The sequence below is a fragment of the Oncorhynchus keta genome, chromosome 29 (genome assembly GCF_023373465.1).
Source record: "Oncorhynchus keta strain PuntledgeMale-10-30-2019 chromosome 29, Oket_V2, whole genome shotgun sequence".
In the NCBI taxonomy this organism is placed as follows: Eukaryota; Metazoa; Chordata; class Actinopteri; order Salmoniformes; family Salmonidae; genus Oncorhynchus; species Oncorhynchus keta.
Window position 1 is genome coordinate 50,220,640 of NC_068449.1, and position 15,593 is coordinate 50,236,232.

Here is a 15,593-nt window from a genome sequence, read left to right on the forward strand (position 1 = left end):
GATTATTTGGGTTGAATGCTGTAACACAGAATACAACAATTAATAAAAGTACCATGATGGTAGTGACTGCCCATTACCATCACTTATTAACCATCATATATTTACATTACTTTAATAACATATTTCAGTTATTGTGTATATTTCATTTGTTTTATTTTATGATTGTATTATTTAATTCCAAGTCATCATCTCATCTCTTTAGAGCTACTGGATATGCTGTCTGACAAAATCACTCATTTGTATCTCTTCAGAGTAAATAAGGCATACTTTTATGACTGAACACGAACTATAAATCACTTAGATCAATGTTTTTCAGGTAGCGATACCCTGTCAAGCATCAGCTGCTCTCTAAATCCCCTCACAATCGCGCATTCTTCTGCGGTTTATATTTTTAGCAGGCACAAAAGAAAGACAGAACAAGTAGTTGCACAGTGGATTGTGGTCATTGGAGTTAATTAATACGATTTACGCTCTGAAATATGTAGGATATTGGCATGTTGTAAACAACAACTCCCTATTACATCACACAGTTCAGGCTGGATCTGATTTATCTATCGAGAAACTGCAATTTGTACATTGACCTCACAGAAAAAACGAATGAAATGGAATTCAAATAATTTTGCTCAGCACTAGTTATAACTGCAATGTACAGTATTGAAGTTTATAAGACTGCAATCATTGTACCGAGGAAATCTGCACAATAAATGGGTTATGGTAATATCATTTAAATGCAAATAATATTGAATCTATTTAAAGCACAAGGTTGAATTATTTAGTGGCACTAGCGACATAGCAAATAGGCTGTATATATCCACCAATCTTTGAAATAACAGAAGAATGTAATATTTATGTCCAGTATCACTATTGTTGCAAATTGAAAAATGTTATAGAGGCTGTCCAACTTATGCTAGGATCAAATTCTACAATCAACAACATCATAACACTATGTGAATCAGAGTCCTACTTAAAGTGCCTTCAGAAAGTTTTCACATCCCTTGACTTTTTCCACATTTATTTGAGTTACAGCCTGACTTTAACATTTATACCATTTGGATTTTGTGTTGTTGTCAGTAGCCTTCACACAATTCTCTATAATGTCAAAGTGGACTTATATATTTTTTATTTTACAAATTAATACAATATTTAAAGTTGAACTGACTTGAGTCAAAAACTATTCAACCTTTTTGTTATGGCAAGCCTAAATAAGTTCAGGAGTAAAAATGTGCTTAACAAGTCACCTAATAAATTGCATGGACTCACTCTGTGTACAATAATAGTGTTTAGCATGATTTTTGAATGATTACCTCATCTATGTAACCCACACATACAATTATCTGTAAGCTCCCTCAGTTGAGCAGTGAATTTGAAACACAGATTCACCCACAAAGACCAGGGAGGTTTTCCAATGCCTCGCAAAGAAGGGAACCTATTGGTGGATAAAATTAAAAATTAAAAAATAGATATTGAATATCCATTTGAGCATGGTGAAGTTATTAATTGCACTTTCAATTGTGTATCAATACACCCAGTCACTAAAAATATACAGGTGTCCTTCCTAACTTAGGAAACCACTCAGGGACTTCAGTTACAGGGTTTAATGGCTGTATAGGAGAAAACTGAGGATGGATCAACTAACCTAATTGACAGTGTGGCACTAATTGACACTAATTGACAGTGTGACACTGACACTAATTGACAGTGGGAAAATAAGAAAGCTTGTACAGAAGAAAATATTCCAAAACATGCATCCTGTTTGCAACAACACACTAAAGTAATACTGCAAAGAAATTTGGTAAAGCAATTCATTTTTGTCCTGAATACAAAGTGTTATGTTTGGGGAAAATCCAATACAACACGTTACTGTGTATCACTCTCCATATTTTCAAGCATAGTGGTGGCTGATAAGTTACAAACAACGCAAATAAACTAACAAATGTGCACCCAGATGGGGAAAAAAACTCTGGACCACCTTTGCTCCACACAGAGATGCATACAAAGCTCTTCCACCCTCCATTTGGCAAATCTGACCATAATTATATCCTCCTGATTCCTGGTTACAATCAAAAATTAAATCAGGAAGCACCAGGGAGGAGATCAATAAAAAAGTAGTCAGATAAAGCAGATGCTAAGCTACAGGACTGTTTTGCTAGCACAGACTGGAATATGTTCCGCGATTCCTCCGATGGCATTGAGGAATACATCACATCAGTCTTTGGCTTCATCAATAAGGGCATTGATGACGTCGTCCCCACAGTGCCTGTACGTACATACCCCAACCAGAAGCCATGGATTACAGGCAACATCCGCACTGAGCTAAAGACTAGAGCTACCGCATTCAAGGAGCGTGACTCTAACCCGGAAGCTTATAAGAAATCCTGCTCTGCCTTCGAACGAACCATCAAACAGGCAAGGTGTCAATACAATCGTACAACACTGGCTCTGATACTCGCCAGATGTGGCAGGGCTTGCAAACCATTACTGACTGCAAAGGGAAGCACAGCCCAAAGCTGCCTAGTGACACGAGCCTACCAGACAAGCTAAACTACTTCTATGCTCGCTTACATAACACTGAAACATGCATGAGAACACCAGCTATTCCGGAAGACTGTGTGATCACGCTCTCCACAGACAATGTGAGTAAGACCTTTAAACAGGTCAACATTCACAAGGCCACAGGGCCAAACGAATTACCAGGACATGTACTGCGAGCATGTGCTCACCAACTGGCAAGTGTCTTTACTGACATTTTCAACCACTCCCTGTCCGAGTCTGTAATACCAACATGTTTTAAGCAGACCACCACAGTGCGTGTGCCCAAGAACACTAAGGTAACCTGCCTAAATGACTACCGACCCGTAGCACTCACGTCTGTAGCCATGAAGTGCTTTAAAATGCTGGTCATGGCTCACATCAACACTATTATCGTAGAAACCCTAGACCCACTCTAATTTGCATACCACCCCAACAGATCCACAGATGATGCAATCACTGTCCTTTCCCACCTGGACAAAAGGAACACCCATGTGAGAATGCAATTAATTGACTACAGCTCAGTATTCAACACCATAATGTCCTCAAAGTTCATCAATAAGCTAAGGACCCTGGGACTAAACACCTCCCTCTGCAACTGGACCCTTGAAGGGTAGGTAACAACACATCCGCCACTTTGATCCTCAATACAGGGGCCCCTCAGGGGTGCGTGCTCAGTCTTCTCCTGTACTCTCTGTTCACTCATGACTCATGACGGCCAGGCACGACTCCAACACCATCATTAAGTTTCCCGATGACAGAACAGTGGTAGGCCTAATCACAGACAACGATGAGACAGCCTATAGGGAGGAGGTCAGAGACCTGGCCATGTGGTGCCAGGACAACAACCTCTCCCTCAACATGGTCAAGACAAAGGAGATGATTGTGGACTACAGGAAAAACAGGACTGAGCACGCCCCCATTCTCATCGACAGGGCTGCAGTGGAGCAGTTTGAGAGCTTCAAGTTCCTTGGTCTCCACATAACCAACAAACTAACATGGTCCAAGCACACCAAGACAGTCGTGAAGAGGGCACGACAAGACCTATTCCCCCTCAGAAGACTGAAAAGTTTTGGCATGGGTCCTCAGATCCTCAAAAGATTGTACAGCTGCATCACCGAGAGCATCCTAACTAGAGGTTGACCGATTATGATTTTTCAACGCCAATACCGATACCGATTATTGGAGGACCAAATAAAGCCGATACCGATTAATCGGCCGATTGTTATGTATATATATTTGTAATAATGACATTTACAACAATAATGAATGAACAATGAACACTTATTTTTAGACTTAATATAATAAATCAATAAAATCAATTGAGTCTCAAATAAATAATGAAACATGTTTAATTTGATATAAATAATGCAAAAACAAAGTGTTGGAGAAGAAAGTAAAACTGCAATATGTGCCATATAAAAAAGCTAACGTTTAAGTTCCTTGCTCAGAACATGAGAACATATGAAAGCTGGTGGTTCCTTTTAACATGAGTCTTCAATATTCCCAGGTAAGAAGTTTTAGGTTGAAGTTATTATCGGACTATTTCTCTCTATACCATTTGTATTTCAGATACCTATATTGGATGTTCTAATAGGTACTTTAGTATTGCCAGGCTAATCTCGGTAGTTGATAGGCTTGAAGTCATAAACAGCGCAATGCTTGAAGCATTGAGAAAAGCTATTGGAAAACGCAGTAAAGTGCTGTTTGAATGAATGCTTACGAGTCTGCTGCTGCCTACCACTGCTCAGTCAGACTGCTCTATCAAATCATAGACTTAATTATAATATAAATACGAGCCTTAGGTCATTAATATGGTCAAATCTGGAAACTATCATTTCGAAAACAAAACATTTCTTCTTTCAGTGAAGTACGGAACCGTTCCGTATTTTATCTAACGGGTGGCATCCATAAGTCTAAATATTGCTGTTACATTGCACAACATTCAATGTTATGTCATAATTTCGTGAAATTCTGGCAAATTAGTTTGCAAAGAGCCAGGCAGCCCAAACTGGTGTATATACCCTGACTCTGCGAACTCAAGAGAAGTGACACAAATTCCCTAGTTTAATATTGCCTGCATTAATTTCTTTAACTAACTATGCAGGTTTAAAAAATACATACTTCTGTGTATTAATTTTAAGAAAGGCATTGATGTTTATGGTTAGGTACATTTGTGCAACGATTGTGCTTTTTTCGCATATACGCTTTTGTTAAATCATCCCCCGTTTGGCAAAGTTGGCTGTCTTTGTTAGGAAGAAATGGTCTTCACACAGTTCGCAACGAGCCAGGCGGCTCAAACTGCTGCATATACCCTGACTCTGTTGCACAGAACGTAAGAGAAGTGACACAATTTCCCTAGTTAAAATAAATTAATGTTAGCAGGCAATATTAACTAAATATGCAGATAAAAAAATATATACTTGTGTAATGATTTTAAGATAGGCGTTGATGTTTATGGTTAGGTACACATGGGTGCAAAAACAGTGCTTTTTCGCAAATGCGCTTGTTAAATCACCCGTTTGGCGAAGTAGACTGTGATTCAATGATAAATTAACAGGCACCTCATCGATTATATGCAATGCAGGACAAGCTAGATAAACTAGTAATATCATCAACCATGTGTAGTTAACTAGTGATGATGTTAAGATCCATTGTTTTTAATAAGATACGTTTAAGTACCTTACCGTGGCTCCTTGCTGCACTCGCATAACAGGTAGTCAGCCTGCCACGCAGTCTCCTCGTGGAGTGCAATGTAATCGTGTCACGCCCTGACCTTAGTGTTCTTTGTTTTCTTTATTATTTTGGTTAGGACAGGGTATGACATGGGTGATGTATGCGTTTTTGACTTCTCTAGGGGTTTTGTATGTTTATGGGTGTGTTTCCTATCTAGGTGTTTTTTTAAGTCTATGGTTGCCTAGATTGGTTCTCAATTAGAGGCTGCTGTCTATCGTTGTCTCTGATTGGGAACCATATTTAGGCAGCCATATTCTTTGGGTATTTTGTGGGTGATTGTTTCCTGTGTCAGTGTTTGTGCCACATGGGACTGTTTCATTTCCATTTCACGTTGTTATTTTGTATTTGTATCATGTTCAGTCTTTTCTATTAAAACATGGACACTTTCCACGCTGCGTATTGGTCCGATCCTTGCTACACCTCTTCAGACGAAGAGGAGGAAATCCGTTACAAATCGTCCCTGATCGGTGTCCAAAAATGCAGATTACCGATTGTTATGAAAACTTGAAATCGGCTCTAATTAATCGGCCATTCCGATTAATTGGTCGACCTCTAATCCTAACTGGTTGCATCACTATGGCAACTGCTTGGCCTCTGACCGCAAGGCACTACAGAGGGTAGTGCGAACGGCCCAGTACATCACTGGGGCCAAGCCTCCTGCCATCCAGAAACTCTATACCAGGTGGTGTCAGAGGAAGGCCCTGGAAATTGTCAAAGACTCCAGCCACCCTAGTCATAGACTGTTCTCACTGCTACTGCACGGCAAGTGGTACCAGAGCACCAAGTCTAGGTCTGAGAGGCGTCTAAACAGCTTCTACCCCCAAGCCATAAGACTCCTGAACTTCTAATTAAATGGCTTCCCAGACTATTTGCATTGCACCTGTTATCATCTATGCATAGTCATTTTAATAACTCTAACTACATGTACAGTTGAAGTTGGAAGTTTACATACACCTTAGCCAAATACATTTAAACTACATTTTTCACAATTCCTGACATTTAATCGTAGTAAAAATTCCCTGTCTTAGATCAGTTAGGATCACCACTTTATTTTAAGAATGTGAAATGTCAGAATAATAGTAGAGAGAATGATTTATTTCAGCTTTTATTTCTTTCATCACATTCCCAGTGGGTCATAAATTTACATACACTCAATTAGTATTTGGTAGCATTGCCTTTAAATTGTTTAACTTGTGGGTCAAATGTTTTAGGTATTTCTTATTCTTATCTGTATTATTTTTAACTGCATTGTTGGTTAGAGACCCGTAAGTCAGCATTTGGTGCATGTGACTAATAAAATGTTATTTGATTTGATTCGACATGTTATGGGTATGTTTGTAATAGTTAAGAACTGGGGGGCATGGGGGGTTCAGGATAAAAAGAAACGGAATGGAGCTTAGCACAGGCAAAATACTAGTGGAAAACCTGGTTCTGTCTGCTCAATTAGTCAATTAGTCAGTTAACATTTTGAAGATTGGTAAATTAGTCAAATTAGTCTAGGCAGCTATATGAACTTTTAGTAGTCATGGCTGAATTACGTGCCCAAGGACCCTGACCTCCAGGGGGCCCCAATTTATTTTATTATTCACACTCACTCAGATATCATATCTCTTACATGTAACTAAATGTCATCTAAAATGTAATCTACGTAATCCCAAAAACGAATGATTTATCATGAGAGGGCCATAAGTAATGATGCCTCCTCCAAGAAAGGTTGAAAGCTCACCATTCTGATAAAAAATAGTTATAAATTGCTGAGGTGTAGTCACTTTTGAGGACACAAGCTCAAGTACACAAGTAAAAATATGATTCTTATTTTGTATGTATTTCCTATTCAACAAAACTGTATGAATAATGCTTGAAATATAGTATAATGAAATTATACAAATAATAACTATAACATTTCACCTTCCTTATAACTGTAAAAATACATATTTGTGTGTCTAGTATTAGATGAAATATGCAGGTCTCTCTTGATCATAAAGTCTGCCCCCACCGCTGTGAACGTCACACAAGAGAGCTCGAGCTTGGCTTCCTGAACTCGCCTTCCATCTTACTATTGTCTGTCTAGGACAAACAAAAAGTGTGTTTTTGTTTAAAATCTATTAATCTTTTTAGATTACTGTGATAAAGTTGGTTATAAACCGATCTCTGAATGTGCTCGAGCGACGAAACAACTCTATCCTGTTGCGCTACGACGTCAGGATTTTAAGGCATGTGCTTTGTCAGCCGCTGTGATGTATGGTTTTAGACAGGAGTTGATGGACAGTCGGAAGAGCGAATGAAATGGTAGAAGGGACATCCCAGCTTCAAGTGGTGTCAGATTTCACATTTTAAACAAAGATTATGGATATACTGATAAGACACATGTCTCGCTGTCCTAACAATGGAAGTCGTTGTCCACAAAGCGGCATAGTGTGCCGTCTAGATCCCGCCTATTCTTTCTTTGGATTGGTGGATACACCTAATTATTGTTATCTCTTTTGAAAATTCGATGAGGGTTGTTGACGTCAACTGCCTGTATTCAATGGAGACAGACGCTACACTATTGGCCTCATTCAATGAATATGCATAGCCATCTCGAGACAACAACCATATAAAGTGTTTTTTTCTCAAAATTGCCGGGATGTCACGTGCCCTACCTATCAGTACACTCGTAACAATTTAAGCATTAGGAAACTACCGTAGCAAATAAGCCATACATTTTTTGGTTGACCAAATTCAACACTTTCTCAATGACTTTCATACAAAAACTCTGCTTGGTGGGCGAAACAACGAAAAAACGCCACCTACTGAAAGGAGACATCTTTCCGCCGAGTTTGGCATCTCTATTCCTCTTCAATTCTATTCAAGGGGCTTTATTGGCATGGGAAATGTGTTAACATTGCCAAAGCAAGTGAGGTAGATAATATACAAAAGTTAAATAAATAAAAATTAACAGTAAACAATACACATTCAGAAGTTTCAAAACAATAAAGACATTACAAATGTCATATTACGTATATATACAGTGTTGTAACAATGTACAAATGGTTAAAGTACACAAGGGAAAATAAACAAGCATAAATATGGGTTGTATTTACAATGGTGTTTGTTCTTCACTGGTTGCCCTTTTCTTGTGGCAACAGGTCGTGAATCTTGCTGCTGTGATGGGCATACTGTGGTATTTCACCCAGAAGATATGGGAGTTTATCAAAATTGGGTTTGTTTTCGAGGTCTTTGTGGATCTGTGTAATCAGAGGGAAATATGTCTCTCTAATATGGTCATACACTGGTCAGGAGGTTAGGAAGTGCAGCTCAGTTTCCACCTCATTTTGTGGGCAGTGAGCACATAGCCTGTCTTCTCTTGAGAGCCATGTCTGCCTACGGCAGCCTTTCTCAATCGCAAGGCTATGTTCACTGAGTCTGTACATAGTCAAAGCTTTCCTTAAGTTTGGGTCAGTCACAGTGGTCAGGTATTCTGCCACTGTGTACTCTCTGTTTAGGGCCAAATAGCATTCTAGTTTGCTCTGTTTTTGTGTTAATTCTTTCCAATGTGTTTCCAATGTCTTCCTCTCTGTCCTAAATCACACAGGTGGAAGAGATACACTAATGAGTTGCTATGAACCCGCGTTACCGCTCGATGCAAGCCTTTTCGATCTATGGTGTCCACAGATCAATTTTATAAACAAAAGTGTCAGTCGCAACCGGTACCAGAACCACGCAGGTCCTCTATGTGTGGGAATGTACATCTTTAACATGGCATAAGTCATGGCAAAGTGTGTACAATTGCAGGAAATTAGCTTTTAAAATGCAAAAATTTCTCCACAGCTCAAAGCAAAATGTGTAGAATTGCAGGACATTGCAATAAAAAGTTATGCAAAGCAAACATATTTGTTTGTGTTTTGTTAATAAATAAATAAATATTCTAACAGATACCTCTGTACATATTGAAGGTTTTCATCTCGGTGCTGAGTTAATGTGTAGTGGCAAATTGTAGAACTAACAGGCTACATGTTGGCTGGGTACATATTTGTCTGTATTTGCTATTCTCCAAATAGCATTTTAGATTTGCTTTATTTGATAGAAATGCAATAAATGAACTTCAACTTTCAAAAAATGTCCCTCCACCCCCTCTGAACTTCACTAGAACTCAGACCATGCCTATGGCTCTAATGGGAATATATTTTTTTGTGGGTTGGATTTGTAGTTAATGTTAAAACGTATTTATATATTAATGACTGGGGTGACCTTGGAGACATTCTAACCAATCATACACATTATGTCATCCTATTTACAGCTTGATCAAAATGAAGGCACTACTCATTGCTGCTATTCTCTTGGTTGGACTGTTGGCAATGGGCAGCGAGGCCATTCCATCAAACCGCTGGTCCTGCTACAAGAAAGTTTTGAAGGGGAGGGACTGTCGCAATGTTGGCATCTCCAACGGAGTTGCGACCATGCGACCCATCGATTCCCTGCAGAACCATTTCTGGGAGGGGAACAAATGCGACATGGTGTGCTACTGTAACTTCAGTGAGCTCCTCTGCTGCCCAAGGTACAGAAATTCCATTCTCCTCCAGTAGGCGGCGCCCATGTTCAGCACACATATACAGTCTATGTTAATACAGTTCTGGAACAGTGGACGGCTCTGTGGTGCTGTTATGTGTACTGGAGGCCGAATAGAGGCCGGCGGGCAGTTAGGCGCCAATTATAGTTGGAAACGAATTGGATCCAGTCACAGGCTGCCCAGTGAACACTGCCTACATTGTGATTATCATAAGCAATCTATTAATACAGTCAGGCACGTGTGCCTGCTGCCGTGCAGTGAGCTGTGATGTGGAGTTGACTTTTGTTTCACTGGTCAGTTAAAAGGTAATTCGTGCTGTTTTTACGTCATGGCCTTTGCTCATGTAATGCAAATACACTACTGCTAGGCCTATGCATTTTGGCTCTGTTTTTAGTCAGCTGTTGACTACAGACAATAGTTTTTCCTTTAAAGACGCACTATATGACTGGAAATCAAACAGATACAGGGAGCTTATCAGTTTGCAATCACAGTTTATCAGTTTATCAATTGAAATTAATGCCATTCTTGACTAGATGCTTCCTTCATTAACTAGGCCATTATCTCCTGAACCACATGGTCCATCCACTAGAAAGTCATGGACAGTTTACCATAGTCTTGGATTCCAGGCTAATAGGGCAAAATACTAAACACATGTTTATTTTGTATTGTTATGTTGTTCCAGGGATGTCTTCTTTGGACCCAAAATCTCCTTTATAATTCCATGCAAAACCATCTGAGCCATCAGTCGTTTGAATGGACAGTGAACACGGACGGACGGTGCAATCTTCTGAATTGAAACAAGAGTAAAGAGTAAATGGGGCCAAGGGGGATGGGCCCATCCATTCCGGACTACAGAATTACATGCATTTCATTCTTCACTTGGAGACAGCTACAACAACGACAAGTTCAGAAGGCTGGAGCTAAAACAAAAGCACAAGCTTTGAAGCCGGGGAAAAAAGAGGCCCATCTTTCACAATACTTGGGCCTACAAATAAAATGCATTATTTTCAGTCTCAAATACAGCACCCAGTATATTTATTATCTGTGAAGACAATTCAATAAATGCAGCCCGTGTCCCTCCTTTGCCAAGGCTACAGTTCAACACTTGTATATCTGACTTGGCAGACCCTTCATTTGGCATTTGCAATGATGTGACACTCCCCATTATCTACACCCAAACGTAAACAGATCTCACTATTTGGCAATAGTCGTAGTACAGTAATACCACGAAGTGTGCACATCAAAAAAATATAATTCAATAGTTAATAGTATGCCATTCTTGAGAGACATGGCATTTTATATTCAAGGCTATTAAATGACGTAAATGTCAGCAGGATCATAAAATGTGATGTTGTGATGAGCCTATGAAGCATGATTTTACATGGATGAACCAAGTAGGCTGTACAACTGTATTGTAAATGTCTTTGCAAAAGGATTATAGTATTGTGTGTGACACTAGGCCTAACTAACTGTAAGGCGCTCTGGATCAGAGCGTCTGCTAAATGACTAAAATGTGAATAACATAGCACTTACAGATCCCCTAGACCGGTGAAGCTGTTTAAACAAGTTGTTCTACTGCTCCATGACATCTCCCTGTACTTATCCAATGATTTTATGTCAATTACAACACTGTATGTGAGAATATTAATAAACAGATCGGTTTGAGTGTTATTTTGCCTGCAGGCCTTACTTGTTGTATCATGAAACCACCTTAGGTTTCCTCATGTTTCCTTTGTGAGCTTGTTATGTTTCAGTTTGTTGTTGATAAACTTGCTTTTGTCAGTCAGTTGCAAAACATCGCTGATTCATATTGTCGTAATTAGAAGAGACTGCTCTACTGCTCTATGTAAACAAACTGAATTAAGGCTCTTGAGTGGGTAGGATGTATTCACGGATTCACTGTTATTCTCCTATTCTGTACAGTCGCTGATAATAGATTCCAGTAACTGTAGTAGAATAGGCCCACAGTGAAGGATGTCAAATCGCACAAATGCATTTCATCATTATATATATGTATATATATATATATTTTTTAAACCTTTATTTAACTGGGCAAGTCAGTTAACAAATTCTTATTTACAATGACGGTCTACACTGGCCAAACCCGGACGACGCTGGTCCTATTATGCGCCCCCCGATGGAACTCCCAATCACAGCCAGTTGTGATACAGCCTGGAATCGAACCAGGGTGTCTGTAATGACGCCTCAAGCACTGAGATGCAGTGCCTTAGACCGCTGCGCCACTCGGGAGCCCACTTCAGCCCTCAGTTCAAAGTGAACACACATAAACCACCCATAAACTGCTCGCCTGTTTATGTCTAAAATCATACACAAGTTGAGACAAATCAATCCAATGTTTGCAATGTAACTCGTGCGAAAAACTCAGCACTGAGGATGGTAATTGGAGAAGAATCGAGCCTGCACTCTCCTGCCACCTTTAATACCTATGTTTGACACCCTGTGGATAAAGTCATCTGCTTCCCACAATGAGGATCCAGTATGAATAGGATCTCGGGTCCAGTGAGTATGTGAAAGGGTGTTTTGTCAGTTGGGCCCATTTGGTAAACAACTGGGGGGCTTACAGTTTTATGCTAATGGTGATGGTCTTGTCAGCTCCTTTTGCTTGTGAGGCTATGTGCTTTCACTATGGGGCTGGGTGAGAACGGCTGTGTTGGTGAGGCTAGAAAGGAAACCTTGAGCATCTACTTGACATCTTTTGTCTTGTGGCCTTATCTTTCATTTGATATCTAACCATTTGTTATTAAACTATTTGTCCACATTTACTATAAGTTAGCCACAAATTCACCTCTGCCCAATTTTTTTTTTTACAGTGCTTAATTGTGACTTTTCAATTTGCCCAGCTACTGATGTAGGCCTCTGGGTTGGCAGGTAGCCTATCGGTTAAAAGTGTTGGGCCAGTAACCGAAAGGTCACTGGTTTGAATCCCTGTGCCGACCAGATTAAAAATCTGTATGTGCCGTTGAGCAAGGCACTTCACCCTAATTGCTCCAAGGTTGCCGTCAATAATGGCTTATCCTTGGCTGTGACCCCACGCTCCAAGTTTGACTCGGGGGGGAGTGGGATATGCACAAAAAAAAGCACATTTCCAATGTTTCCAATATAATACACACTTGTACATGTGTGAAATAGGACAAATGTAAGGACCAACCTTATTATAATTCATGTTAGTCACTTGTTGGCAAGCGTAAACAAGGGCCTACATGTCATAACATAAGCATACTACTATGTTGGTGCTATGGAATGAGAATAAAAAACTTTACTGTACTGGGAGATCCTTGGACCTTCTAGGAATCTTCCTCTCCAAGTGCAGCTGCTATGGCGGCATTCAACATAGTGGCACCATGGACGCTCAGCCTCATTGACACTTGAGCAGCTGAGGCCTGCAGGAGAAAAGACACTCACAATAAATCTTGACATACAACACTGTATACTTTTTTCTCCTCCTGACACACTTAAACCGGTTTGAGCTCAACTGTTCCAGTTCCGCTGAGGCCCTGGCTGTGAGAATGCAAAACAGAACAGGAGGAATGAAGCAGGGTTGTGTTTTGATGGAGTACAGCTACGACCGGAAGTTACTTTTCAAAAGCATAACCGTTTAGCAGAGCATTATAGCTAACTCTAAACTTTTTTCTAACCTTTCCTAAATCCCCTAACCTGCTAACTTAATTATCCTGACCTGCTGCATAAATTCTCCTAACCTGCTACAAAAAAAGTAACTTCAGGTTGTAACTGTATAGGCTACCACCTAGTTTCTACCATGAAGCAGCCTGACTGAGAGAACAACAGTGAAGATGGCTGAAAATGGGTAATGCTAGCAACAAAGTAGGCCCTTTTCATTTTCCAAGAGAAGTGCCATAGGTTTCTTTTAGGCTTACATTCTTACAAAAATATTTCCAACTGGGTTCTTCGGCTGTCCCCATAGGAGAAGCCTTTCTGGTTCCAGGTAGAACCCCTTTTGGTTCCAGGTATAACTATTTTGGGTTCTATGTAGAACCCTCTGTGTAAAGGGTTCTACATGGAACTCAAAAGGGATCTAACTGCAACCAAAAAAGGGTTCTTCAAAGGGTTCTCCTATGGGGACAGCTGAAGAACCCCTTTAGGTTCTAGATAGCACCTTTTTTTCTAAGAGTGTAGAGCAAGGAGAAGTTTTCCATAAATGATTTAGACATTGGACTACTACTTTAACATAGTAAATCTAGAAAGCTGACCACAACAATAGACTACCAAGCTCGAGCTCACCACACACCTGGACTAATTAGTTATAAAATGGATACATTTATTGCTGATGCATCAAAATAGCTCAGGTATGTTGCCTAGTAGGTCTATCTGGAATTACAGCTAAGGATATTGGGATAGTAGCTAGCAAACACACATTGATGCTGCGATAATGTACATCAATTTGTGAGAATATACAGACTTGTCTGTAGTAATGATTGCTGCACTGATCGATTAGGGGAAATGTATCATGCTGGCTGCGACCTGGTCTCAGAGCATTATGTATTATTCTGTACCCTCTATATGTTTATTTTCGTATGGTATGTATTAATTTGTGGATGTCCATCACCCATTTTGTATGATATGTTGAGCGTTACAATTCATATTATCCTGCATCCTCTGCTCTCATCCTTCTAGACCTATCGGCTGCCTTCGATACTGTGAACCATCAGATCCTCCTCTCCACCCTCTCCGAGTTGGGCATCTCCGGCGCGGCCCACGCTTGGATTGCGTCCTACCTGACAGGTCGCTCCTACCAGGTGGCGTGGCGAGAATCTGTCTCCTCACCACGCGCTCTCACCACTGGTGTCCCCCAGGGCTCTGTTCTAGGCCCTCTCCTATTCTCGCTATACACCAAGTCACTTGGCTCTGTCATAACCTCACATGGTCTCTCCTATCATTGCTATGCAGACGACACACAATTAATCTTCTCCTTTCCCCCTTTTGATGACCAGGTGGCGAATCGCATCTCTGCATGTCTGGCAGACATACCAGTGTGGATGACGGATCACCACCTCAAGCTGAACCTCGGCAAGACGGAGCTGCTCTTCCTCCCGGGGAAGGACTGCCCGTTCCATGATCTCGCCATCACGGTTGACAACTCCATTGTGTCCTCCTCCCAGAGCGCTAAGAACCTTGGTGTGATCCTGGACAACACCCTGTCGTTCTCAACTAACATCAAGGCGGTGGCCCGTTCCTGTAGGTTCATGCTCTACAACATCCGCAGAGTACGACCCTGCCTCACACAGGAAGCGGCGCAGGTCCTAATCCAGGCACTTGTCATCTCCCGTCTGGATTACTGCAACTCGCTGTTGGCTGGGCTCCTGCCTGTGCCATTAAACCCTACAACTCATCCAGAACGCCGCAGCCCGTCTGGTGTTCAACCTTCCCAAGTTCTCTCACGTCACCCCGCTCCTCCGCTCTCTCCACTGGCTTCCAGTTGAAGCTTGCATCCGCTACAAGACCATGGTGCTTGCCTACGGAGCTGTGAGGGGAACGGCACCTCAGTACCTCCAGGCTCTGATCAGGCCCTACACCCAAACAAGGGCACTGCGTTCATCCACCTCTGGCCTGCTCGCCTCCCTACCACTGAGGAAGTACAGTTCCCGCTCAGCCCAGTCAAAACTGTTCGCTGCTCTGGCTCCCCAATGGTGGAACACACTCCCTCACGACGCCAGGACAGCGGAGTCAATCACCACCTTCCGGAGACACCTGAAACCCCACCTCTTTAAGGAATACCTAGGATAGGATAAAGTAATCCTTC

At 41.0% G+C, this 15,593-nt stretch overlaps 1 protein-coding gene across 1 annotated transcript in view; it reads left to right on the forward strand.

The window, feature by feature from the left end:
- LOC118374335 (scrapie-responsive protein 1-like) overlaps nucleotides 1–11,485 on the forward strand; it is a 40,185-nt gene extending 28,700 nt beyond the window's left edge. The window contains exons 3-4 of the mRNA XM_035760714.2: nucleotides 9,545–9,802; nucleotides 10,497–11,485. Of these exons, the coding sequence (XP_035616607.1) occupies nucleotides 9,555–9,802; nucleotides 10,497–10,551 (303 nt within the window). The 5' untranslated portion in view covers nucleotides 9,545–9,554 and the 3' untranslated portion in view covers nucleotides 10,552–11,485. The remainder of the gene's footprint in view (nucleotides 1–9,544; nucleotides 9,803–10,496) is intronic.
- The last annotated feature ends 4,108 nt before the right edge of the window (nucleotides 11,486–15,593 follow it).